This window comes from Hipposideros armiger, unplaced genomic scaffold (genome assembly GCF_001890085.2).
Source record: "Hipposideros armiger isolate ML-2016 unplaced genomic scaffold, ASM189008v1 scaffold_12, whole genome shotgun sequence".
NCBI classification, from domain to species: domain Eukaryota; kingdom Metazoa; phylum Chordata; class Mammalia; order Chiroptera; family Hipposideridae; genus Hipposideros; species Hipposideros armiger.
The window spans coordinates 6945162-6970174 of record NW_017731362.1 but is presented as its reverse complement, the minus strand read 5'-3'; the positions used below and the strand labels follow the sequence as shown (position 1 = coordinate 6970174).

At 37.1% G+C, this 25013-nt stretch overlaps 2 protein-coding genes across 4 annotated transcripts in view; one reads left to right on the top strand and one right to left on the bottom strand.

Annotated features, from left to right (window-relative positions):
• CCPG1 (cell cycle progression 1) overlaps positions 1–2890 on the top strand; it is a 38108-nt gene extending 35218 nt beyond the window's left edge. The window contains exon 9 of the mRNA XM_019664162.1: positions 1713–2890. Within this exon, the coding sequence (XP_019519707.1) occupies positions 1713–1902 (190 nt within the window). The 3' untranslated portion in view covers positions 1903–2890. The remainder of the gene's footprint in view (positions 1–1712) is intronic.
• On the bottom strand, positions 2472–24992 carry PIGB (phosphatidylinositol glycan anchor biosynthesis class B). 3 transcript variants are annotated; one of them, XM_019665142.1, is made up of 12 exons: positions 24772–24992; positions 24360–24403; positions 22968–22976; positions 20457–20561; positions 18611–18741; positions 16738–16878; positions 14285–14336; positions 12110–12321; positions 11446–11510; positions 4872–5085; positions 3456–3636; positions 2472–2846 (listed from the first exon to the last, which is right to left on the bottom strand). In XM_019665142.1, exons 1-12 carry the CDS (start codon positions 24899–24901, stop codon positions 2709–2711), a joined length of 1422 nt encoding a protein of 473 aa, XP_019520687.1. In that variant the 5' UTR covers positions 24902–24992; the 3' UTR covers positions 2472–2708. The 3 variants fall into 3 exon arrangements, with proteins under 3 accessions (XP_019520687.1, XP_019520676.1, XP_019520696.1); XM_019665131.1 differs by lacking the exon at positions 24360–24403 and adding an exon at positions 22301–22418 and having other exon boundaries at positions 22841–22976; XM_019665151.1 differs by lacking the exon at positions 22968–22976.
• Positions 24993–25013: the final 21 nt, after the last annotated feature.

Genomic DNA, 25013 nt, shown 5'->3' with positions numbered 1-25013 from the left:
AAAAAATAACTTTGTATCCATTGCTTATCAGCTTTATGCTCTGTAACATGAAACTTGCCTAATCTTCAAATATTAGCATTTTTATTTTTGAGATAGTTATATATCTTTTTGAATAAATGTAATGTGTCTGTAAAATAATGAGACTGATTTTGGTGTCTTTAGTCATTAAACAAATATCTAGTGCTTATAATGAGCAAAGCACTGTGAGGCTGCCCTGAGGAAACAATTAAAAAATTCTTGCTGTCAGGAAGTTCACAAGCTTTTGGAGGGTTAGATAAACTAATGTAATGGAGGTATAGAGGCATAGTATATATAGTGGCCTCAGTCTGGAGATGTTTGAATAGGCTTCATGAGTCAGGTGGCCTTTGAACTGAACTACTGTTTATAAACTGGCTTTTTTGATGGAGAAATGAATTTGCCAGCCAGATAGGGTAGGACATTCCAGTCAAAAGGAACTTTGGTTTAGAGATGTGAAGACATGCCACTTGAAGGAGGCAAGTTGGTGCTGGAGTATGAATAGAAGAAAATATTCAGATCATGAGCACCTCATTTAATGCTCAGACTTGCTTTTGTTGCATTTTGGATCACTGGCTGCAGCCTGGACAATTGGTTGGAAAGGGTGAAGCTAGTTGCTAAAAGGTGGTTGTTAAAACAATACAGACATGAGCTGATCAGTAGAAGTGGAAAGGAGAAGACAGATTTGAACAATACATAGGAAGTAAAATTGGTAGTATTTCTTGTGAAAGAGATGTAGAATGTAACATTGATTTCCAGATTTCTGAGGTGGGTCACTAGTTGGATAGTGGTATCACTAGGCTAAGGAATACCAGAAGGTTTGGGGTAAGGAGAACTGGAAATGAGAGTTGTGTTTAGAGGTACCTGTTGACATTCAAATGGAGAGGATTAGCTGGGTATTAGTTATTATGACTGTCTCTCTAGCCCAGATTGTGTGTGTGTGTGAGGGAGAGAAAGGGGGTGGGGAGGAGGGAGTCAGTCTTGGCTGGAGGTCTTTATTAGACTCACGGGGCACACCAACATCTAAGGGGTTGTAAGAAAAGAAGGCTGAGAATGACAAGACCAGAGAGTGGCATGAAAATTCAAAGATGATCTCAAGTAAAAGGAATGTATAGGTGTGTCAAATGCTTTAAAAAAAAAAAAAAGGACTATTTCTTGGCTGGGGAATTGGGTGGCCATGGATGGTATTGTGGACTGTTACAAGTGAAGTAGTGACAAGCCTGATGCATTTTGGACTATTTGTTTCAGTGAAGTGACAGAGCCTGATTATAGAGGTTGAGGAAAGCAGTAAATGTTGATATTGTGTATGAACTTTAGCTGTAAGAGAGAAGGAGACTGTGTTGTGTTTGTAAGAGATGTGTATACATATTCCTGCTGAAGGATGAAGCCAATGGGGAGGGATTGATTTTTATAAGAAAGCAAGAAAAATAACAGAAACACATCTCATTATTTTATTGTCACATTTCTATTCTTTATCTGTTGTTTCCCTTTTTTGCCAGTAGTTATGTTTGTCTATTTTTTTTTCTATAGGGTAAAATGTAATGATCTTTGGCATGGTTATACTTATGTGTCAGATTAATTTAACACCCTTTTCAGAGTGTTCTGATAATAGAGTAATGGAGAAAAACATTAAAATTGTTTCTTGTTTAAATAAATTTAACTCTAACATAGATGAAAAATGTGTTTACTGCTTTCAGTCGACCAGATAAAAAGCAACGTATGGTAAATATTGAAAACTCCAGGCATCGAAAACAAGAGCAGAAGCACCCTCAGCCACAACCTTATAAAAGGGAAGGTAAATGGCATAAATATGGTCGCACTAATGGAAGACACATGGCAAACCTCGAAATAGAATTGGGGCAGTTACCTTTTGATCCTAAATATTGACCATCATAATTAAGTTAAATTAGAAAACTGTAACATAGATGCTTTCTACAATGTTTGATGTTGAAACTAAGATGAAATTATCAAGATAACAATGTCTTTTTTTATCATTTCTAAGTATCAGTTTGATGACTATATTATTACTCAGAAGCATCAAGCAAAAGCTTACTAACCTGCGTTTTCCTGTAGTTGAGCTTTGATGAATATTTTTTGGCACTGGAAATGTTGAGCTGTACTTTTATTAAGGAAGCCAGGCATGCAACAAATTGTGTGCATGAAATGAGACTTCCTTTCAGTGTATGAGCTTAAAGCAAGCTCAAATCATACATGACAAAGTGTAATTAACACTGATGTTTGTGTTAAATTTGCAGTAGAGCTTAAAACAAGTACATTGTGATGGAATTTCTTCTTTAGCATTTTATAATCTTACTTTTGCTTCTTGTCTTTTTGTGGGTTCAAGAGCCCGTTGACTTGTGAAGAATTTGCTGCCTTCTTATGAGCTTGCTGATTTGTTCTCTTGTGAAATTTCTTGCACATCTGAATATTGTGGAAGAAACAATAAAACTACGCCATAAGGAAAACTAAAGGTCTTTATTTAAAAGCTGGCATTGTGTTAATATACAATTTTATACTTAGTGATATTTTTCATACATTTCCTCAGTAGTACTATTTGGTAAAGCAGTTCATAGTGATTTTTTGCAGTTCATAAATCTTACCCAGTGTTTACTATGGCATTTTAAGCAGCATCTGAATATTTCTACCCAGCAGTTCCTTTTTCTCTGGGAAAGAGCTAAACACAGTTCAGAATTTCATCTTCTGTTGAGTTTCCCTTTTAATTTCTGTTCATAGACGTATATGTGACTTCCAGTTCGACCCTCTGGCAAGTGAGTGTGGAAGAAAACAGCAGTTCTCTCATAGTTTCTTGAAATTAGGAAAGCATTTATTTCCTAGAATTAAATAAATGTTTAAGTAAATAAAGGCTACATTTTGCTAAGCACTGTTTCAAAAATTTTAGATTGGCTTATTCTGATTTGCATTTCAACTTTTTTTAAATAAAAAATGCAATTTCTTAAATTAACTCATGGTAAGTAATATACACACATCTATCTATATATGATTTCTATATAGAGATACATATATAGATACCTATATATACAGAGGGTGCCAAAAAAATGTATACACATTTTAAAAAGGAGAGCTGTATTAAAATTGTAAAACTCAATATATACTTATAACAAAAGATGAATACAAATCACGTTTGACTTCTGCAATTATAAGAGGTGCTCAAAGTGGTTACCATCAGCATCCAGACACTTGTGATTACAGTGAACTACTGTTTAAGCAACGCTGATCAAAGTGTCCACTTGGATACATTTTTTTGGCACCCCCGGTATATATAAAAAACTAGGGCTGATTTTGACTAGGGTAAAAGACCAATTACAAAATATGGGGATTAAAAGGGACCATAAAAAAGTTATGTTATCTATTTATCTGAGTGTTTGCTAAACCTAAGGTGAAATAAAAATACCGTTTTCCCTTTTTTCATGTTTCCTTACCTCCTCCAAAACACTGAAGATGATCAAGTGAGTAGGCATTGTTGAATTGCTGGGAAACTCTTTATACAACCAGTTTAAGGGATTTAGATAAAATATATCTGCTTCATCAAGATAGTGACTTTTTCCAGTCAGGTCTGGGGGACATTGGAGAAATCGCATTGGAAGTGGATAGTGGACGTGGCTATGAAAAGAAAGTTATCATTATTGTTACAACAAAGTGAGTTTTCAGATTTCTCTTAAGATATATCACGTTTACATAATAGAGTATGAAATCTGAATCTAAACTGGGTTCCAATTAAGGTGAAGAAGCCAGCCTTTAATGCAGTTTTCTCAGAGATGGAGAATATGATCTTACACCATGTACCTGGGCAGCAGCAGCATAACCTGCATTTCAAGGTGGAGGGTAGGTCAGCAGCTAGGGGTACTCAGTATTCTCTACCATTGGCATGGTCTTCCAGGAATGGAAGGGCCTTTGGGACCAGGTAGTTACTTGGTAATAAGAGAGTAATTATTATTTGGCGAAGTAGAAAACTGGTGACAAACCAGAAAGGATTGTTGCTCTTTCCCTTTCTGCCCTGAAAGATGGATCACATCCTGAAATGACAAGTTTTTCCTATTTTTTTTGTTGTTGTTATATATTTATATATGTTCACTGATTAGCATACAAATAAGTAATGGGTTTATTATGGCATAGAAAGACTAATATATATATAAAAGATGGACTGATAAATTATGTATGACAACTTAGGCCAGTTACTTGGACCATGTAAAAAGCCATGTTTATAACTTTGCCTCAGGAAAAATTAAAAAATACACAATAGATATTTATTTTATCTCTGAAATGCATAGAGTAAATGTACACCAACCTAATTCTTCATGATTTTTATAATTTTGGAGATGAAGGTCTTGCTTCAAGTGGAAAGCAGAAACCGCTGAGAAAAAGCTGGCAGTAGTAAGATCAACAATAACTTAATTTCTTTACTAAGAATACCATCAAATAACCTATAATATATTTTATACTATATTTAAATCAGATCTAAATGTAAGTTGTTTAATTTTTTTAAAAAGAATATTAAAAAGTGGTATATGATTTTCATTGACATAGTTCAAGTGGTTCTAAAAATTCATCAGTGAGCCGGCCGAGTGGCTCAGTTGGTTAAGAGCTCACTCAAGAGTGTGAGCTCTGAGCAACAGGTTCGAGTCCCAGCCCGTGCTGAGCTGCCAACAGATGGCAAGATGGCTCAGCTAAAAAAAACACAAAACAAACAAACAAAAAAAATTCATCAGTGAATAAATATGGAGTTTCAGATTTCTTATATTTGATCAATGATCAATTAATTTAAATCCAGGAATCTGAAAGGAATTTTAAAGTTGTTTCACTTTCTTAATAGCATATAGCAGAACGACTTTTATTACCTATAAAAAGGAGTTGAGTGGCAAGGCATCATGACAAATACTGAAGCTGCAGATTTATGGGGATTGTTGTAACTGAGTTCTTGAATGTGAGTCATGACATCAAGAGTGCCTCGTTGATGAACTAAACCAGTATAGAGAGCGAGGAGCATATTTGATAAAAACAGGAAACCTAGAGCTGGTTTCTTCCACGTTTTCAGGTGATTTAGTGAATACCCTGCATGAAGATAGACATAACATGTTTAATAAGAACACTGGCAGTCTTGTTTTCTAGCTAAGCAAATGTCCAATGCAAATACATTTGTAATCTCTCGTGGAAGTAGCACAGCTGTAAGGCTGTCATGGACAAACAAGATCCAAGCAGTAGGTCATCTTTATAATTTCTCTGACCATTCCCTATCGTTGTCCATTGTCATGTAGGTCTTGACTTTCTTCTAGAAAAAGGAAGTATATTGGAAAGATAGCTAAGAAGTCCAACAGACTCGGATTTGAATTCTTGCTCTGGCACAAGTTGTTTTACTGTGCTAAACATTAGCTTCCCCATCTGCAAATAGAGTAACAGTACCTTTTCAAGTATTAGAAAAAAAGGTATGTCCAGTGCATAGCCTAGTACATAGTAGTTTGCTAAATAAATAGGACTTTTATTTATGCCATTTATCTATTCTCTTTAATCTCCCAAGCACCAGTAATGGATTGTGTACATACAAGTCTTGGTAGTTCTGGGGGAAGTATCACTGGGCTCCTGGGAGATTTTCCGTATTCACTATATGAGTGGTGGCATGGATCTCTTTTTCTGGAAGAAAGGAACTGTCACCCCTCCACCCCCACTATAGAGTTGGGCAATTTGGAGATGCTGAACAGTTTTTTAATTTGTAAAAGTAATTCTTGCGTGTGGCAAAAACCCAAAACTCTAGTAGAGCAAACACAAGGGTAAATGAAAAGTAAAAGACCCTGTTGCCCTCCCGTGGTTCTACTCGCTAGCAATAGCCACTGATAATGAGCACATTAGGATCTGTTGAAAATACCATCAAAGAATAGGCCTTTCCACTGGAAAAGAATAAAGTTATTAGTAAACTTCCTGACATTAGGTTCATACTCCACATGCACTGTTTCCACCCACAGAACTAGATAATAGTTCTTTTGGAATGTGGGTCTCCAGGATCGAATCTGTGGCCTGCCTGAAATTTTAGCACTAATTCCCATTGAGGCCAAGGTACGTTTTCCATGATCATACCTCGTTGACTGCTATCAGCTGTCTTAGCTTGGCTCAATCACTAAAGGTAATTGAACATGACTAAAATTAATTTAGAACTTAAATCTAAATTTGTAAGATGTTCAAAATGGTAAAATGAGGAATGTACTAAAGAGAATGAGAACTAGAATTAGCTTTATTAGAAATTGAAATTGGAGGGCCGGCCAAGTGGCTCATTGGTTAAGAGTTGGCTTGAGACGCCAGCTCTGAGCAGCACGGCCCTGGTTCGGATCCCACATGAGGGTCAGTGACGCTGCGCCCTCTACAGCTAAGATGGTGAACAACAGCTCGACCTGGAGCTGGGCTGCCGTGAGTTGCCAGCGACGCGTAGGCTGCAGTGAAGCTGCAGTGGGCTGCCATAAGCTACTGAGTGGCTGCCAGCCGTGCTGAGCGGCCGGCAGCCAGCATGAGTTGCCAAGAGCCGCTGTGAGCGGCTGGCAATCCATCTGCCTCACCCAGGAAGAGCACAATGATAATACCAACATGGGCCAGTGAAGCAACGTCCTCTACAACTAGACTGAAGAACAAATGGTCAGCAACTTGTCTGTTCCCCTTCCTGGATTCCGCAATGCTGCTCGCCTCCCCCAATAACCCCAATAAAATCTTAAAAAAAAAAAAATTGAAATTGGATTCCAAAAATTCTGCCATCTAATAATTCCAGCCATGGATATAACAGACTAGCAAAACCAACTTGTAAGTACAGTAATTCCCTGGATTGACAGGGAAAAACTAAATCTACCTGGTGGGCTCAAATTATAAAAAGCTACATTAAAACCTGCTCCAGCAAAGTCCCAGAAGACAACTAACTGCTCTTGGGAATATTCAGGTAAGTATACCATGGGCCTCTAAAGTGGTTCACTCATTAGCGATTTGTTCCTTCACTAAATGTTCATTTAAAATTTTATCAGACATTATGGCATTAGGCTTACAATGGTATAGGTGACTGATACAAAACTGGACTACAAGGTGGTGAATGTAATAAAAATGGCATTCTGGGTAGAATGCTGGAAGAAAATGTGTTCGTCTTCCCAGCTTCTTCAGTACTGATGGAAGTTTTTTAAGTTAGGTAATGCTTACATTACTTTGGGGTGATTTTCACTTTGAAGCTGGCTCATTTTAGGTTGGATCCTTTCAGTGAGAAATGAATCTCCCTATTTAGAGAATTATAAAGAAAATGTTTGGAAGAGAACAGTCTTGAATTTGAATACTGAGGGTTTTCAAACCATCTGACATTGAAGTTTCCCAAGGGGATTTCAGGAACGTGTTGCTAAAGAGTTGGAAAGATACAGCTTGAATGCTAGACTGAGCCACAAGAGAAACCTAGAGTCCATGGTTTTCTTATAGGGAAACAGTATGGTTTAATATTTAAAAGAGGTAATCAACAAGATCCTAATTGCTGCCATCCAGTAAGTCTACTTAGTTATACATATAAATAAGATGGAGTTCACATTGAAAGGATCCACCGTAAAGCTAGCTTCACAATGTGATAGTCACCACCATGTAATGTAAGCATTACCTAACTTGAAATATGAGATTCCCCCACCCCCAATTACTGAAGATTCTGGGAATCCAAGTTTTCTATATGTCCTATAAAACCACTTAAAGAATTCTTTCAGCCTCTTGTAATTTCCATGACAAGAGCTTAGTATGAACCCTGGTGACTACTTGTCAGAATATAGACCTCTTTTTACTAGTAGCTCTTAAATGCTAAATAACATCCCAGAATATTTAATTTGCTTCTGTTTTCTGGGCCTACAGAAGGATACTTAAAAGTGTGCATTCAAAAAAATTTCTAGAAGAATTTATAAGAGTGATAATTATCTCTGGGGAGTGAGGCTAGATGATTAGAGGATGACACTGATGGTTGAGGGGTTTTTTTTTGTACCATGAATATTTATTTTTATAATAAAAAAAACACTGGGTTCTTAAATCACTCATCAGACTACTGTTAAAAGTGTTTTAAATACTCTGTCCGTTGACTACTGGATAAAATCTAAAAACTTGAGTATATAAGAAGGTCCTTCATGGGTTGGTTCCTCCTTTACTCAGCCATATCTCCTAATTATATGATTTATCTTGATACACACGATCACTTTTTAAGTTTTGGATATTTAGTATGTTAATCTGTATTCTTGAGCAGTGACTCATGAGTTCCTTCTTACCCAGGTAAGGTTCACTGTAATGAAGAGAATGGGAAAGTCGGGGGCTGTACTGATTACTGATCCCATCAAACACTGAGTAGCAAGGATGCATCCTGGTTTTGGCAAGGACAATTAGAAAACCAATGTTAAAGAAATCTGCCAATTAGACGTATTTCTGAGTTAATGTTTCCATTTTTAAATACTCTTTTGGGAAGCTGTGTCAACTTGATTTCAGTGTTTACAGGAGAAAAACAGGGTGATTTAATTCTGGAATGGATGTACAGGAGAATGAGCCTGGGTAAGTCTTTGAACTATTAAAAACCATAATGAGTACTGGGCACGGAGGGAGGTATCAAGAATTTTATGTTGGTACTTTGCTAAGGAATTAAGTTATATTTTTGTCTTCCATAGTGAGAAGTCAATAGATAATACCAAAACCAAAGATCTTTAAGGGCATTTATTAGCATTTTATTTAGAGATAAATATAAAAATAACCACCTAAAACAGTGTGATTGCCTCTGGGGATGGAGAAATGGGAGAGGGAAGGGGAACCATTTTTTAAAAATTCTCCTATGGAATGCTTTTGAAACAATGTACACATGTGATTTTGATAAAAAGATTAGCATGTGGTCTTATCAAAGACAAGTCTGCATTGGCCACTGTGGTAAAAAACACACCCAACCGAGAACTGATAGCAGGTGCTGGAAACACATCAGCACAAATGACAGGTTAAGAATTTCAGTGTTACTAGACCAATGGCACCTTTCTTTTACAGATAAGGAAACTGAGGCTAAGTTCACTAAGGATCAGAGCCAATCACAGACGGTATGTTTTCTAGAATTAAGTCCTATTTTGGGATAGGACTGAAGGAAATTCAAGCTATTGAAATTCAAGCTAAGAAAAGTTATTGCAGATTGGAGAAATGGCTGCAATTATTCCCCTTCCAGTATCCAATCTCTACATGAGCCTGAGGTTTATTTCTCATCTCATGAATCTGGCCTGGGTTTGTGACTTGTTTTGACTGAAAGAATGTGGTGCAGGTGACAGTGTGCCAGTTCCATGTTTGGGCCTCACTGGGCCTTGTACTCTTCTGTTCCTTCTCTTGGAACCCTGCCTGCACGAAGTGAACAAGCCCCAGCTAGCCTTTAGAAAGTAAGAGCGTACGGAAGAGCTGAGGTACCTTTTATAGCCAGCTGAACCCCAAAGTGAGAGCCCAGCCTAAGTCAACAGAGCTGTGTACCCCATCTGCAGCTGAGTATATTTGCATGGATGAACTCTGGAGATGAGAAGAACTGCCCAGCTAAGCTATAATCTTGTAAGTAAAAGTAAACGGAGTTTTAAGCCACTAAATTTGGAGGTGGCTTGTTATACAGCAATTGCCAATAGAATTCTCATGTTTATATAAAATCAGATTAAAATGTGTCAATAGAATAAACTGACATTTGAAGTACAATGTAACTCAAGATTTCAGGTAGTTAGACTCAAAACTGAGCTATTTAAAATATCAAGAACTCCAGAGAGAACTGTTATCTGACATCATCCCTGAACATCCAAAGACTTCTATTAGGTGAGCTCACCACTTAATTGGTCCCATTGTTGGAACCTGTTGGCATTCAAGAGTTCTGACTCTTAATAGAAGTACCAGTCTCCTAAGAATCAGAATCTTTTTGCTCACTCAAGAATCTTGGGTGTATGTGTCTGGAGGAAAAATCACATCCTGTGAGAATGTCAGGGGTTTTAGTAAGTCTCAGTCCTACAGGGATCCTTCTGAGTGGACACAGGATGGAAGAAGGGCTTCTTATCCATCACAAGAGGATCTCTTCAACCCTCATCAGCATTTTATCTAAATCTTTGGGAGTGGGAACAAAGGGTTACTAATACTTAAAGATGCAATCTTTTGGACTGGGAATGAGGTTCAGAAAACAGTCTTTTCCTAAAACACTTTGTAAAGACACAGAATTGGAATGCTGGAAAAACCCAAATTAGAAAAATGGAATCAAAACAACTTCCTGAATTAAACAACACACACACACACATATCTGTATTCCAGGCTGGCAATGTTCACTTGAGCAGAAACCAAACTTAATTTTAACTCTAACTCAAACTGAAGTGGTCGTAAAAAAGAAAAACTGAATAGTGATTCATGAATAATAAATTTGCTCTGGTAAATGGACCCAATATTCTTAAGACTTGCCAAATAGTTGTTAGATGCCTAAATTTTTATATGTGCCTGCATTTGTATATAAAGTAACACTAAAATGACATAAATTAACTTTGGTTTCAGCACTTCAGATGCATATGTATGTACCTAAATTGAAGAGAGTATGTCAGATCTGTAGGTGATAATGTAAACTTGGTTAAAGAAGGCTGCTTAATTTAACACTAAATTAAGGGTTATTTGGAGTTTTTTGTTTTGTTTTGTTTTTTTTAAGTAAAAAGCTTGATACCATTAACTCCCTTGCTTTTCCCTGTCTCTAGTCCCAGTTGATTACTCATTTCTTCCCTCCCAGTCTAGTGATTTTTTTTAGTGATTAATATTTGAAGGAAACCAACAGTCATTTATTCTGAGTTGAAGTTAATAAAGTTTCAATTCATAATTTTCCCAAACCAAGCAATGTAAAAATTCATATTTTCCAGAGCTGAGTAATATAAAACTTTGGAAGTAACATGTAAAGAAATTATTGCAAAGAACTACGGGAAATAATGGAGGAAAGGCCAAAAATAAAATTAGGTGTTAATCACTCTAAAAATTATATATGCATTAGAGTGAGTCTCAAAGCATTAAAAGCATTAAAAATTGGTTTCGAGAACTATAAATATACATTTGTGGAATGAAGAACTTAGTAGTTTAACCATAAACTTAAAGTTGCTACTGTAAAGTAGATACATTATTCCATCACTTTTTAGTGAGAGATTTCATTTCTAATAGCCAGAAACACCACCACCAAAAAGTGCTTCGGTTTTGGATCTTTATGATTTTATCTCACTTTACAGGATACAGGAAAAAGGGTATGTAGGCTGCAAAAAGAAAATACTGCAATATAATTATTTTGTCAAGAAATAATTCTCTTTTAGCCTAGTTGAAAATAGTATTTTAGAATTTAATGAGCTTAATGAGAGTTTATTGTCTTTTAACTATTTCTATATAAATATTTTTTTTTCTATATTGAACAAAAATACTCACCACAGAACACCATACAAAATGGTAAAACTGGATAGATAAACCTGAATTCTTTGTGGCTCAACATGCTATAAGAGAAAAAGATAGTAAAAGAAAATATTTTTTCATATTACATGATAGTTTGAGAAATTAATGTATTTTAAATGGAATAATTAAATGACCTATTTTTCTAAGTACTGAGACTGAATTTCATGCTTCAGGAATCAGTCATTATTGTTTAGTTATAAGGTGATGATATGTTAAAAGTAATCTTAATATTTGATGTCAATGTCTAAAGTACAATTACATTCTAAAAGGATTTCTATAATCAAGTAAGTCAATATTATTAGTCAAATTTGGAATAAAGATGCATACATTTTCATTTAAAAATATTACTCTGGTCCTTCAACACTTAAAATTTTGGTAGTTTCTGTTTTTTAAGAGCAAATGACATTCGTTCAACTTCTTAAAACTTGAATGTAATCCTTGTTAAGCAAACTACACATATGAGAAGTATTCATTCTACCTGAGCATCAGCATAATTATTACCTCTCTCTCTGCTAAATAATCCCCATTAACAAATCATAAGAGTTAATGCATCTCTAAAAGATAAACAGTTTACTTTTTGAAGAATTGAATTTCTTGATAACATTATAAAAATGAACTATTGGAAGAGGTAAAATCGTACCTATAAACTAGCAGTGTCCACAGCACAGTCACCAAAAGTATCCGGTACCTTTGGGGGGCTAGAAAGCAGCCATGAATAAAGAAGGGCAAGTGAGTACCCAAGACAACTGGAAATCCTTGACTGAAGTACCAGTGCCATGAATGAGAACCATAAAATGTTCCCAAATTCTGCAGCACGTTAAATTTCAAAAAATTATATTGAACCAGAGTCCACTGGCATAGTTGAAGGAAAAAGAAATAGAAATGTGTTAGTGCCAAGTATGAATCTTTGGCATTAGGGAATTTTACAGAATCTTGACATTAAATTAGGAATAAAGTGTAAAAACCAGACATAGTTTACATTAATAATTTTGAATAATGACCATGTGAAATTATTTTTTTATGTTCTAAGCATTGCTCTTCGTTAATTTATAAAACTAGGTTTTTGAGATTCAAGAGAGTATAAACAAACATTCATATTTTGACAATGTAAGTTTTACATATGATTAGAGCTAAGGAGAATCCTAAATAATTTTTATGAGAATGTGTGTGTTATAGCCACATTAAAATTTTTACTCTAGTACCTTACGATATCACAGATTACCTATTAAGATAAAGCTCTGAAGCATTACAGTTGGAATTACGGCACAAAGCAGATAATAATCAACAACAGCAACTAACATTAAGTGCTCACTTGTGGCAGGCATCGTTGTAAGCATTTTACATGCATTATTTATCCTCCAACCTTGTGAAACAGGTACCACAATTATCTCCAGATAAAGAAACTGGCAAGAAAGGCACATAACTTGTCCCAAGGTCACACAGGTAACAATGAGGGCACACTAAGCCTCAAACTGGCAATCTGACTCCAGAGCCCATAAATGACTTAAAAACTGGGAACTTAAAAACAACACATTGGTTTGAGATTAAAATGTCAAACCAGGGCCGGCCGAGTGGCTCAATTGGTTAAGAGTTGGCTTAAGAGGGTGAGCTCTGAGCAACAGGGCCGCCGGTTCAATTCTCACATGGGCCAGTGACACTGTGCCTGAGCTGAGCTGTCGCTGAGCTGCCAACAGGTGGCAGGATGGCTCAGCTGGTGTAACAAGATTGCTTGTTCGATGGTGGGCTATGCCCACCCACAACTAAGACTGAACTTTGGCACCTTGAGCTGAGCTGCCGCCCGGATGGCTCAGTGGTAGAGCGTGCACTCTTTTTTTTTTTTTAACATTTTTACTGGGGAATTGGGGAAGGGGAACAGACAAGTTGCTGTCGTTTTGTTCTTCCGTCTAGTTGTGGAGGACGCTGCCTCACTGGCCCAAGTTGGCACCATCATTGCTCTCTTCCTGGGTGAGGCAGATCAGTTGCCGGCTTCTGGACGGCCGCTCACTGCGGCTGCTGGCCGCTCAGGCTGGCTGCTGGCTACATACGGTAGCCCATGGCAACCCATTGCCACAGGGGCTGCAGCCTATGCTGTCGCTGGCGACTCCCAGCATCCCATCTCCAGGTTGAGCTGTTGTTCAGCATCTAAGCTGTGGAGGGCAGTGTCATTGGCCCTCATATGTGGGATCTGAACCGGGGCCCTCTGGCGTCCCAAGCCAGCTCTTAAACATCGCGCCACTCGGCCGGCTCAAGCGTGCACTCTTAAACAAGGCTGCTTGTTCGATTCCTGCATGGGATGGTGGCTGTGCCCACCCGCAACTAAGACTAAACACAGCACCTTGAGCTTAGAGGCCACAAGCTGCCAATGGGCAGCCAGGTGGCGACTGGCGCCCTCAACAACGAAGATTGAAGAACAATTTGGCTGGTCCCCTTCCCCAGTTCCCCAACACTGTTCCCCTCCTCCAGTTCGCCAATAAAATCTTATAAACAAATGTCAAACCAGTGCTTGAATAGAGTATTCTGGTTGATTTGAATTCTGAATGATTACCTTGAGGTCAACTAAAATCATTAAAATCCAACTTCTTGTTTTAAACCTGACAAAATTACAAACTATACTAGTAAAAATGCCTTAAAGTGGACTCTTGAACTTCATCCAGGAATACACAGTTCTGTTATATAGAAAGTACAGCAAATTGAACCAAAGGCATATGCTAGTTTTTTTAATGTATCCTATATCATTTTTTTTAAATGACTTGCCTATGTTCTCAAATATTCATGCATTAAAAAGTCAGGTTGAGCTTTTAGTGTAATAACTTACTTGACCAAAAAACATACGATCAATTATCAGAGACCAACTCAAAGTGACAAATCTGAAAAACAAAGAGGTTAATTAACATTCTGAACTAACTGAATCCAGTACTGGCACATGGCTTTGCAAGTGCGTTGCCTCAAGAGCCACTTTAAAAATGTTTTAGTTTCACCTACCGAATGTGGATTTACATATTTTGAAAGGAGTTTCATGACAAGCTGCATTTAAGCAAACTTAGAAAGTAGTAAACACTGCTTTATCGCTGCATAACAAATTACCCCAAAACTTGGCAACTTAAAACTACAAACATTTCTTATCTCAGTTTCTGTGGGTCAAGAATCCAGGTGCAGCTTACCTGAGTGTCTCTGGTTCAAAGTTTCTCATGAATTGTCAAGATGTTGGCTGAGGCTATAGTTTCACCTGAAGGCTTGACTGGGGATGGGGGTGGGGGTGGTGGTGTGATGGGAATATTTGCTTCCAAGCTCACTCACATGGTTGTTGGCAGGGCTTAGCCTCCCACACATGACCCTCTCCTTAAGACTGCCTCATGACATGGCAACTAGCTTCCCCCAGTGTGAACCAGCTGAGACAGAGTGGGACAGGCACCCAAGATGGAAGCCAGTGTCTTTATAACCCAATCGAGGAAGTGACCTCTCCCCTGCCATATTTGTTTGTTAGAATTGATTCAAAATGTCGAGCCCAGACTCAAGGTAAGAGGTTTATCCAACAGCATGAATATTAAGAAGATGGGATTAGTGGGGGCCATCTCAGAGGATGCCTACCACAAACATACAGAAAAGTACACGAGTATAAAGCTTCATGAATCATCACTATATGGACACAAATGTGTAACCATCATATAGATCAGGATACAGAGCATTAGTAGCACTTCAAAAGGCCCCCTCATCCCAGCAACTAGTTAATCACTCCCTTCCCAAAGGTGACTACTATCCTGACTTCTGATAGGGCATATTTTTACCTTTTTTTTGAATTTTACAAAAATGGAATCATGTACTCATGTCCAGTTTCCTACAAGATTATGTTTGTGAGATTTAACCATGTTTTTTGCACACTGCAGTTCATTAATTTATAATACTGTATTGTATTACACTGAATTAATATGCCACAATGTATTCTGATGCACACACTGCTTTTTTTAGCTATCATCAACAGTGCTAAGAACATTCTTTGACTCATCTTTCGGTTCCCATATATACATTTCTGTTGAGTATATATTGTACTTAGGATTGAAATTACTGGGCTCTAAGGTATAGGTGCAATTTGCTTTAGTAAATACTTACTTTTCCAAAGTGGTTGTATCAATTTATATTCCCACAGGAATGCATAAGGGTTTTATGTCTTTTTAAGCCTTTTAGGTAGATGTGTAGCAGCATGTCATGGTGATTTTAATTTACATTTCCTTGATGACTAATGAGGTGAGTACTTTTATACTTCCTGGACATTTAAATGTCTTCAAGTATATATTCAGGTCTTTTCATCAATTTTCTATTAAGTCATTTTTTTAATAGATTTTTATAGATTTTCTATGAGTTTTTTCTTGTTTTGTATTGCAAATATCTTCTGGTCTGTGTCTTGGTTTTTTACTCTCTTAATTGAATCTGATGGAAAAAACTCTTGAATTTTAATGTACTCAAACGTATCTATCTTTTCCTTTATCATTAATACTATGTTCTATTTAGGATATCCTTACCTGCCTCAAGGTCATGAAAATATTCTATCATGTCTTGCAGAAGTGCCACTCTTTTACCTTTACATTAAGATCTATAACTCCCCCCCCTCCTTTTTTGCTTATGGTGGCAAGTCAGAGTCAATAGTACTTTTTTCCCCCACAAGGATAGCCAACTAATACTATATTTATTGAAAAAACTATCCTTTCTTTACTGTACTCCAGTATCACTGTCATCATAAATGAAGTGATCATTTGTTAGATCTGTTGCTGGACTCTATTGTGTCAGCTGGATCAGTCTATTTATAGATGGATCAGTCTATTTGTTTTACCTTGCATTAATTACTGTAACTTTGTAATAAGTCTTGATATATAGTAAGTCTTCCAACATTTTCTTCCTCCAAGATTTTTATCTAACATTGGTCTTTTGCATTCTACTTAAACATTTAAAATCAGCTTATCAATTTATACAGATACATCATATTGGGATTTTAATTGGAACTACATTGAATATATAGATCTGGGGAGAACTGATATCTTTAAAATATTGAGTCTTTTATCCATCAACATCATATATCCTTTCATTTATTTAGGTCTTCATTAGTTCCTCCCAATAATGTTTTGTAACTATGGGACATCAATATAGATCTAGTTTCCTTGGCCTGGCAATTCTCATTGATATTAGAAGATATAATAATTGACTAAAAGATGTAAAATCTTGTTAATTATAATTTAGAAGTTATTAAATTAATAGATGGATTGTAGCAATACTTACCCTACAGGTAAAAACTGATGTAGAATAAGATCAAGCTTTCTCTGTTCTTGCCAGAAATGTCTAAAGAGCAAAGGTATCCATGGAATGACAGCCGTGGGACGAATTATGAAGGCAAGTGCCACCAGGAAAGAGTACTTGACACTATGACAAGGAAAATGTATCAAAACAACTAGGAAAGGAGTTTAGAAGTTACTATTATTTACACTGTGATATGATTTTTTAAATGAGAGCGTTTTCCTTTTGGTATAAATAGCTATGTGAACTTGGGGAAGTTACTTATACTTTCTGGCTCTTAATGTTTCTCATCTATAAAATGAATATCTCAAGTCTTTTCCAACTCTGGTATCATAATTCTAGTATTTTCAAATAAGCTGTTATTCTATGTTGGTCTTGTTTGTGAAAAGTATACTAAATTTTAACCATACAACTCTGCCAGTTGCTTTCCTGATGGAAAAATGATGAAGTCTCTCATAAGGATATAAAAGAAAGTCACACAAAACCATTCTCTAAGAAAGAAACCAAGTGCATTTAAAGAAACATTAGGATTATCCAGGCTGTGATGGGCTTCTTAGTCTATATGATTGTTTTGAAAGTAAGCTGCTAATTTTATCCAGCTGAAAAATGTGTATGTACAACTGATAAAAACCCTATTATACAGTAATATTGAATGTCAATTATATGCAGAAATTATCTTAATTTCATCCTCCCAACCACCCTGCTACATAGGAAGAATGGATGCCAGATTTTCAACTAGATTCATTCTGGCTTTCTCCTTTTCGTTATATCCTAAATACTGATACTACAAGAGAATTCTTTCTAAGTCCAATCTGATTATGTCATGCCTCTCAAAAGCCTCCAGTGGTTCCCCACAACCTACAGAATAAATTCAAATTCTGGAGAAGGGCAGTCCCATTCCAGCTTCATCCCTTATTCTCTTCTCCCATGCATCCTGCTACACATTAGCTACTCTGGACAACGTGCCCAGAACACAGTGAAGCCCTTTCATAGCTTTGTGCCTTTGCTCATGTTCCCTTTGTTTCCCCAGTTTATATATGCCCAAATCAGGTCCACATATTTTCTATTTGCCCTTCTAGATCTGTTCTCCATTCATCTGCTCTGTGTAGGGAGGCTGATCTGTATGGACTGTATCAATGCACTATCTTGCCTTCTGGCTTCTGATTGGCTTTGGCTAATTGGAGGACAGAAGAATCAAATCAGGGTATTTTACTATCTCAGCTCTCTCCTTGCTATGGCTAAAGACTGGCTGCACCTGTCTTCTGTTGGGGCCCTCCATTAAAGTTCCAGCTCTGCACAGATTCCAATAACTGTTCCTCTCCTTGCTCTTTGGGGCCAAAAGGTAAAAGAAACCTCCTGCTGTGACTATTCCTGGGACACTATGGTATCCCCGTATTGACTTTTCTAAGCACTGCCTAGACCAGCGGTTCTCAACCTGTGGGTCGCGACCCCTTTGGGGGGTCAAATGCCCCTTTCACAGGGGTCACCTAAGACCATCAGAAAACAAAAGGATATTTACATTACGATTCATAACAGTAGCAAAATTACAGTTATAGAGTAGCAACGAAAATAATTTTATGGCTGGGGGTCACCACAACATGAAGAACTGTATTAAGGGGTCGCGGCATTAGGAAGGTTGAGAACCGCTGGTCTAGATCTTTGAAATAGTCCTTTTATTAACCTCCTTAATTACCCAGTTTATCTGTTTCCTGCTATAATGAATATATCATCTGAAAATGTGCAGTTCTAATAACCTTCATAAACATTAGGGGGGTCCACTGAACACTACAATATGTTGATATTTAAGATTTTTCAAAAGTGTGCTTTAGTTTTGTAAGTTAACAGTAATATATCTCACCCGTTCATAGACTTTGAACCTTCCAAAGGGTAGTAGAAAAGAGCAATTATAGTGAGAACAGTTTCCATGGTGTTTGTAAGAGTTCTGGTACAGCAATACCATGTGAACCAAGAGCATAACTGGCAAAAAAACTAAGAACAGTTATGAGCAAACATATGGAATGGGAAATAGAAAGGCTTAGTTAGTATTATCTTCTATGGAAAATAGTATGCAAGTGTAAATACTGCAAAAATCACATCATAACGTAAGTAATGTTAAAAGTAGGCATGCCCAAACATTGTTTTTAAGAATTTATGTCAAACACAGGTCTGTGATAATACCATATCTATGTTTGTTAAAGTTAAATTTATACTTTCAGGTACCTTTTTATGGCATTGCATTTGATTTAAATCTCATTTCCCACTAATAAAACACAGATTCTTTAATGGCATAGTTTACAGAGGATTGAAATTCATAACTAGATTCTCCCACTCAGTATTCCTCAAATTGTCTTATCTTACTGACAAGTATTTTGACTGTTTTTATTGACGTTACTTTAGAATGTTGCTCTATTTCTTGATGAAAAATTAAGACAACATGAAAGAAAAAAAAATGACTATCAGGGGACATCATTAAATTTTCATTTGGAAATTGACTAAATTAGTAGACTAGTTTTTGGAAGAATATGCAAACAGATGTATCATTAAGTCTACAAAAGAAATATCTTAAAAGAAACTTGTTAGTTGATACAAGAGTGTTAAAACATGTGTACTAGTTTCCTATCTCTTCAAATATAGCCTTTAAAATTGTTTCCAATTTTTGTGGAGTTAAAAGGCTTTTTCTAAACTAGAAAAACCTAGTACTGCTACTTCGAAGGAAGGATTTCAAAAGACATTCATTATGCCGTTGCCATTTTAGGTTGAGCCTTTAGCAGTGTATATAAACACAAACTAGAGACGGTCTTTATCCTTAAATCAATTAGCAAGGACTCATTTGCTAAACCAATCTATCTTTAGTGCAAATCAACATGCAGCCTGCAGAAATACGTCCTGTAAATCTTTAGTAAAGTGTTAATATTTATTAATTATAATGAATTACATTCCATAAATGTGTTGGTAAATTGGTTAGTTGGAATTTGGGACATATTTCCAATAGGATCAATATAAAAAAGGTAGTAAGATTTCTAAGCTGGCTCAAATAAGTTTTCTTAATTTAGGAAAGAGCCAAAGTGAAGTAACAACAGTACTACAACATCCAGTCACTCTTCAGGATATCGTTTAAATGGGAAAATCCACTCCACGTTTGAATGGGTGATCAGGAATCTGTCACCCCACTGTGAAATAAGCCAAATGATGAAAGACAGGTCTTCTAAACCACATTCTCGCCCTTACAGAGTCCAGCTATTTAAAAAATTCTAGCCAGAGGTGAAAGAGTGCTTCAGTGAAAAGGTATTATTGATACAGTTCTCAGGTTGAGTCTCACGTAGCTGGAGGAATACTGAACGGGGTTGTGAACAGCCTAGGTGATCTGTGAGAGAGGCAATGATTTAGAACTATTCCTACCGAATTTTATGGAAGGTTAGGCAAGGTCTCTGACAGTTCTGAGGAGTGAAGGTGCTTCCAAAGACTGTCTCCTAGGGTTAAGCCCCTCACAGGACTTGATATCAGTGGCTTCTATGCCCAAGGCTCAATCAGGAGAGAGATGGTGTGCACCACTTGCATTTTACTGTTCTTAATTATGGAGTACTTCTATAAAGTTGTATGAATTATCTTCTGAAACTGTTTTGGAAATCGGTATTATTCCATGTGCTTCATGCTGATAGGAATGAAGTAACTGAAATATAGTTTCTAAAGTGTTGAGGACTTACCACCCATTTTGCCACTTGCTGATTTTCTAGTTGCTTCATTAATGAGTAAAGCCTCAAGTCGGCTATAGCAGACAGAAGTGCTTGGGCAAGTCTAGGAATCCAAATCTTCATTTAGTAAAAAAAAAAAAAAAAATGTTAAAAACATCCGTTGCTTGAAACTGAATTATAAGAAATCAACAAGCTGATCCAACTATCTATTGAAAGCCATTCTTAGTACAAAAGTAGATATAATGTATTATTCTATTCTTCTGCAAAATACCTGTATTTCTACAAAAATTAATTTTTCATGGAACTATCCAAAGTAGTTTTACCATAATCATATTATCATATATATGTATATATTTATAATACTAATTTTAATAGCCAGCAAACCATTTCATTGTGTAAAGGTTCTATTTTAGAGGCACATTTAGTTATTTTCATTAGCATAACAGTAGATAATTTAAAATAAAACCTTACAGTATTGTGTGCTAGATATCATACAAAGCACATACTTTATATATATCAGCACATTCAGTCTTCCACACAATCCTATGAAATAGATAACTGTTTTATAAATGAGGAAAGTGAGGTACAGAGAAGTTAAGTAATTTTCCCAAGGCTACAGAGCTAGTTAGTGTGGAAGACAGGATTCAAATCTGGGTCTACCTGACTCTAGAGCCTGTGATTACATTGCTAAACTACTAAATTACATTGCTTCCCTACCCTGCAATATAAATAATAAAATGAGTTACTTTTTTTTTAAGCACAAGTATTCTACAATTATCAAAACGGTATTCAGGTGACAGTAAAAAGTATATTTAAGAGTAAAAAGAAATTAAAGTAAATATATAAATAACTTAGTAATTCTAATGCTATACATTAGCATCTTTGAGAATTTTTAAAAAATGAGTCATAGTAACAAAATAACACTTGCTGGTAGAGCACAATTTAATGTTGGTTTGCTCAAAAGATGTGTTTCCAAAAACATGTACATTTGTATTGTAGGATCAAACTATGTACATTATAATTAGAGCTGCTTGACTTTCAGTTGTGTCTTCTAACACTTTAGCTTTTTGTTCCTTTTCTTTGTCAGTAATCTATAAATACATGTTTAAATCCCAGGACTTCAGTGTCTCAGGCTTAAAAAAAACCCCTTTGGATTTGGACTGCCTTTCGAATTGTGGGCACTTCCCTAACAGAAAACAAGGAAGGCCCAAAGTTCTGAGTCCAACTTGATGATAGCTGAAAGGATCTTGACAGTGAGGTTAGAGAAACTTTTTCACTGTTAGTTCTTCCTTTGTATCCTCTCCCAGAAAATGACCCCAGAAATTCATGATCCAGGAATTACAACCTACTTACTACTGATGCCTAATTACAACATAGCAAAATGATTGTGCATATCATTACATTTTTGTCAAATTAATTTTTCTAAGTTTTAATTTCAACACTAAATCCTGAGTGGTTTTATATGTATTTAGTCTTCATAAGCTCATATAACATGGTCTTCTCCTCACAAGTTAAGAAAAACAAGATACAACACTGCTCTCAAGTGATTCTTAATGAAGGATGTATATTCCTAAAGTCCACATAATTAGTATATAATGTAGTCATTCTGAAAATCTTTAATAGGATTGCTCCCAGCAGGACACTTTCATGCTCAGTCTTGTGTTTTAGCACATATTGAAGTTACACATCACAGTTATGTCTTTGGAACCTTTGACTTCTCAGATGTGTTCAGAGTTTAGCCTTTTAAAAACAAATTTCACAATACCAATAATATCATTTAGTTATATACATTAAGCTTTAAAAAAGGATGGAATTAATCTACTTTTAAAAACTTCTTTGATTTTATTTAAACTTACCAGCAACTGAACACTATCTTTCCCCAAAAGATGCAGAATCTTGTAAATGCTTGCAAAGATTAAGGGGTAAGTATAACCCCTCAATCTTTCTGTCCATTCCCAGGTCAAATAACCATAATTACTAATATTAAGAACTAATGTTAAATAGCATTGAAACAAAACCTACTTTCATTTCCATAAATAAAACTATTTTATTTTTTGACAAAGCAGCTTAAAAAAAGCATTTTATACTGGATATTTACATTAAAAATGCAATTGGCCAATTAAACTCTTAACTTCTTCAAGGTAGGAATGTGTTTATTGCATCATCTATATGCTCCACATCCTGAGCATTGTGGGAATATGTGCTACAGGTTAAGTCAAGCGCATTAACATCAAAGAAAGATAGAGAAGAAATATTAGCAAAAAATAATGGCAGACTTTGATAAGTTAAAATTAGGAGAAAATATGGAAGATCGATTGAAAATGTGTAATAGAAACTGACACGATTCCTAAGATGAATACACATTCCTAGTCTGGAAAATAAATTACAAAGGATATTTGAAAACCATATGATGTGCAACTTCAAGAGACTGCCAGTACTCATCTGGAACAAAACTGGTCTGGACTAAAAAGCAATTACATATTCGTAATGCTATGGTAAATAAGACCAGATAAATGTTTTCACCAAGAAGACCTGAAAAACAAAACAAAACAGGTAATTGTGGCACCAAAGTCATACAAGTTCTGCTTGGAGAACTAAAGTCCGCTTCTCTGGTTGGCCCCTTGCTCAGGCTCTGTTAAGGCACAGTAGTGAGCTCTGGCCCCTCCACAGTACTCTCAAAGCAGACCTGGGCTGAGAGAACCTCACCACTGGGAGACTACATTTTTCATTGAAGCAGTCTTTCTTGCAACTTGTTGTATAAAGAGAATCTTAAGATACATGTTGAAAAAGATTGGGTTAACAAAAGCCTTAGGTGGAATTAGGTTATCCTACATGTGTATCTAATGAAAGAATCCAACTAACAAATTACTAACTTAGGAAGCAACTGTTTAAGTGCTAAACTGGCATATAAAATGATCCTCTGTACATTTTAAAATAACATTCATTGTTGCTAAATGCTCATGCCACTTTACATGAGGAAAAGTTCAGAAGTTAAATTGCCTTGTCCAAAGTCAAAAAGGTTGTAAATGACTGAACAGAATTCAAAATCATGTCTGCCTGTTGACTCCAAAGCCATGCTCAACACAGATGGGCAGTCTGTAGGCTGAATACAGAGGTGTTTGTTTTTTTAATTTGAATTTAGTTGCCAATATTTTAAAAATCAGAATTTACATTAAAATCTGTACTGCAGCATTTCAAAACTAAAATCTAGCAACACAGAGCTCAATTGGCAACATCTGACTGGTACTGAAATATAGGATGCTTTGACTTACTTAAGCCTTGCCTGTCTGGCTTCCTGAGTATTTGAGTTTGCAACCTGCCTCTGATCCACTCATCATCCTGGGTTCCTGCCGCTTTCCTTATGAAACATATTTTAAATGTCTCTCAGATATTGGTACGTTCAACACAACATACATTCCCCGTCTGAACTTTCATCTTCCAGAAACACTTAAAAGAAACTTCCCAACTGGACTAGACATGCCGTCAGAAAACATTGTCCCTTTACTCTGTGGACTCAGGCATTAGACACACTGCTCAGAATTGGCCTTTGAATAACTGATCTTGAATACCTAAAAGTTCAACTGTAAGCCTGTTGAAAGTATGGTAATTGACTGCCTTTACTATCCTTGACCCTGCCGGGATCCAACCTCTACGGGTTAGGTGAAGAAAGCGAGCGAGCTCCAGGCCAGCTGCCATTCCTCCCCCTATCCCCCCAGTCCTCGGTCACAATCTTTGCATCCTCACTTGTCATTTAGCAAAAAGGTTTTCCCCTTTCTTGGTCTCAGGTTTCCAGAGGGGTAACTAGGCATTTTCATACCGCCTACACCGTCCTTGGCCCATAAAAGGCTTACAGTCAGTATTTACTGAATGAATGAGTCCATCTTTATATTAAATAACCATCACCACCTCGCCTACCTCCGCGACAAGTTCAAGTCCCACTTGCTGTTGTGATTCTTCCCCTGCCAGCATCACATCGGGACCAAAGTGAAGGCAGAGGGGGCAAAAGAAACAGGGCGGAGTAAGACCTGGTCCCGATTTAGAAATCAGCCTCTCCCTAGGTGCTAAATCTGGGGTAACTCCTGGCCTGGGTGCTCCCGCTCTAACACGGAAATGGCCACCTCCTGCCTACTCACTGGGCACGGCTGAGGAGAGGGCCGCAAAAAATAATGCAGAATACGGTGCTTTGCAAGCGGCAGCGATCGATTGAGAATCCTATCTGGAGCGCGCCGCGATTTCTCGGCCACCCCACTCAGCTGATGGAGCCCGCGCTGCGTCCGCGACTCCCCGCCACCTCCCCTCCCCTGGGTATCCCTACCCCCTCTCTCACCTCCGCGACGCTCGCTGCTTTTCTCCGGACTGAGGTACAAGGCCGACTTTCTCTTGCGCAGTTTCATCTCCTCGTGGGAGCGGTTCTGGAGACCGCGGAAAAAGAGGCTGCCGCCTGGCTCTCGCTCCATACTGCATCTGCTGCGACTTCCGCGGAGGATGCCGGGCCGCCGCCTCCCTCCGCAGATCCACGCTGCAACGGCGCGCGCTGCGCTTGGGCGCGCTAAGTTTGGCCTCTGCGAG

What these genes read in the sequence shown, in the direction of transcription:
- PIGB (XM_019665131.1), bottom strand. Translation starts at nt 24,901, where the DNA reads ATGGAGCGAGAGCCAGGCGGCAGCCTCTTTTTCCGCGGTCTCCAGAAC. An exon ending in CATCAGTTTTTACCTGTAGG is followed by an intron (nt 14,337 to 16,737) that starts GTAAGTATTGCT and finishes TTTGTTTTTCAG; the next exon opens with ATTTGTCACTTTGAGTTGGT. An exon ending in ATTTTGTATGGTGTTCTGTG is followed by an intron (nt 5,086 to 11,445) that starts GTGAGTATTTTT and finishes ATCTTCATGCAG; the next exon opens with GGTATTCACTAAATCACCTG.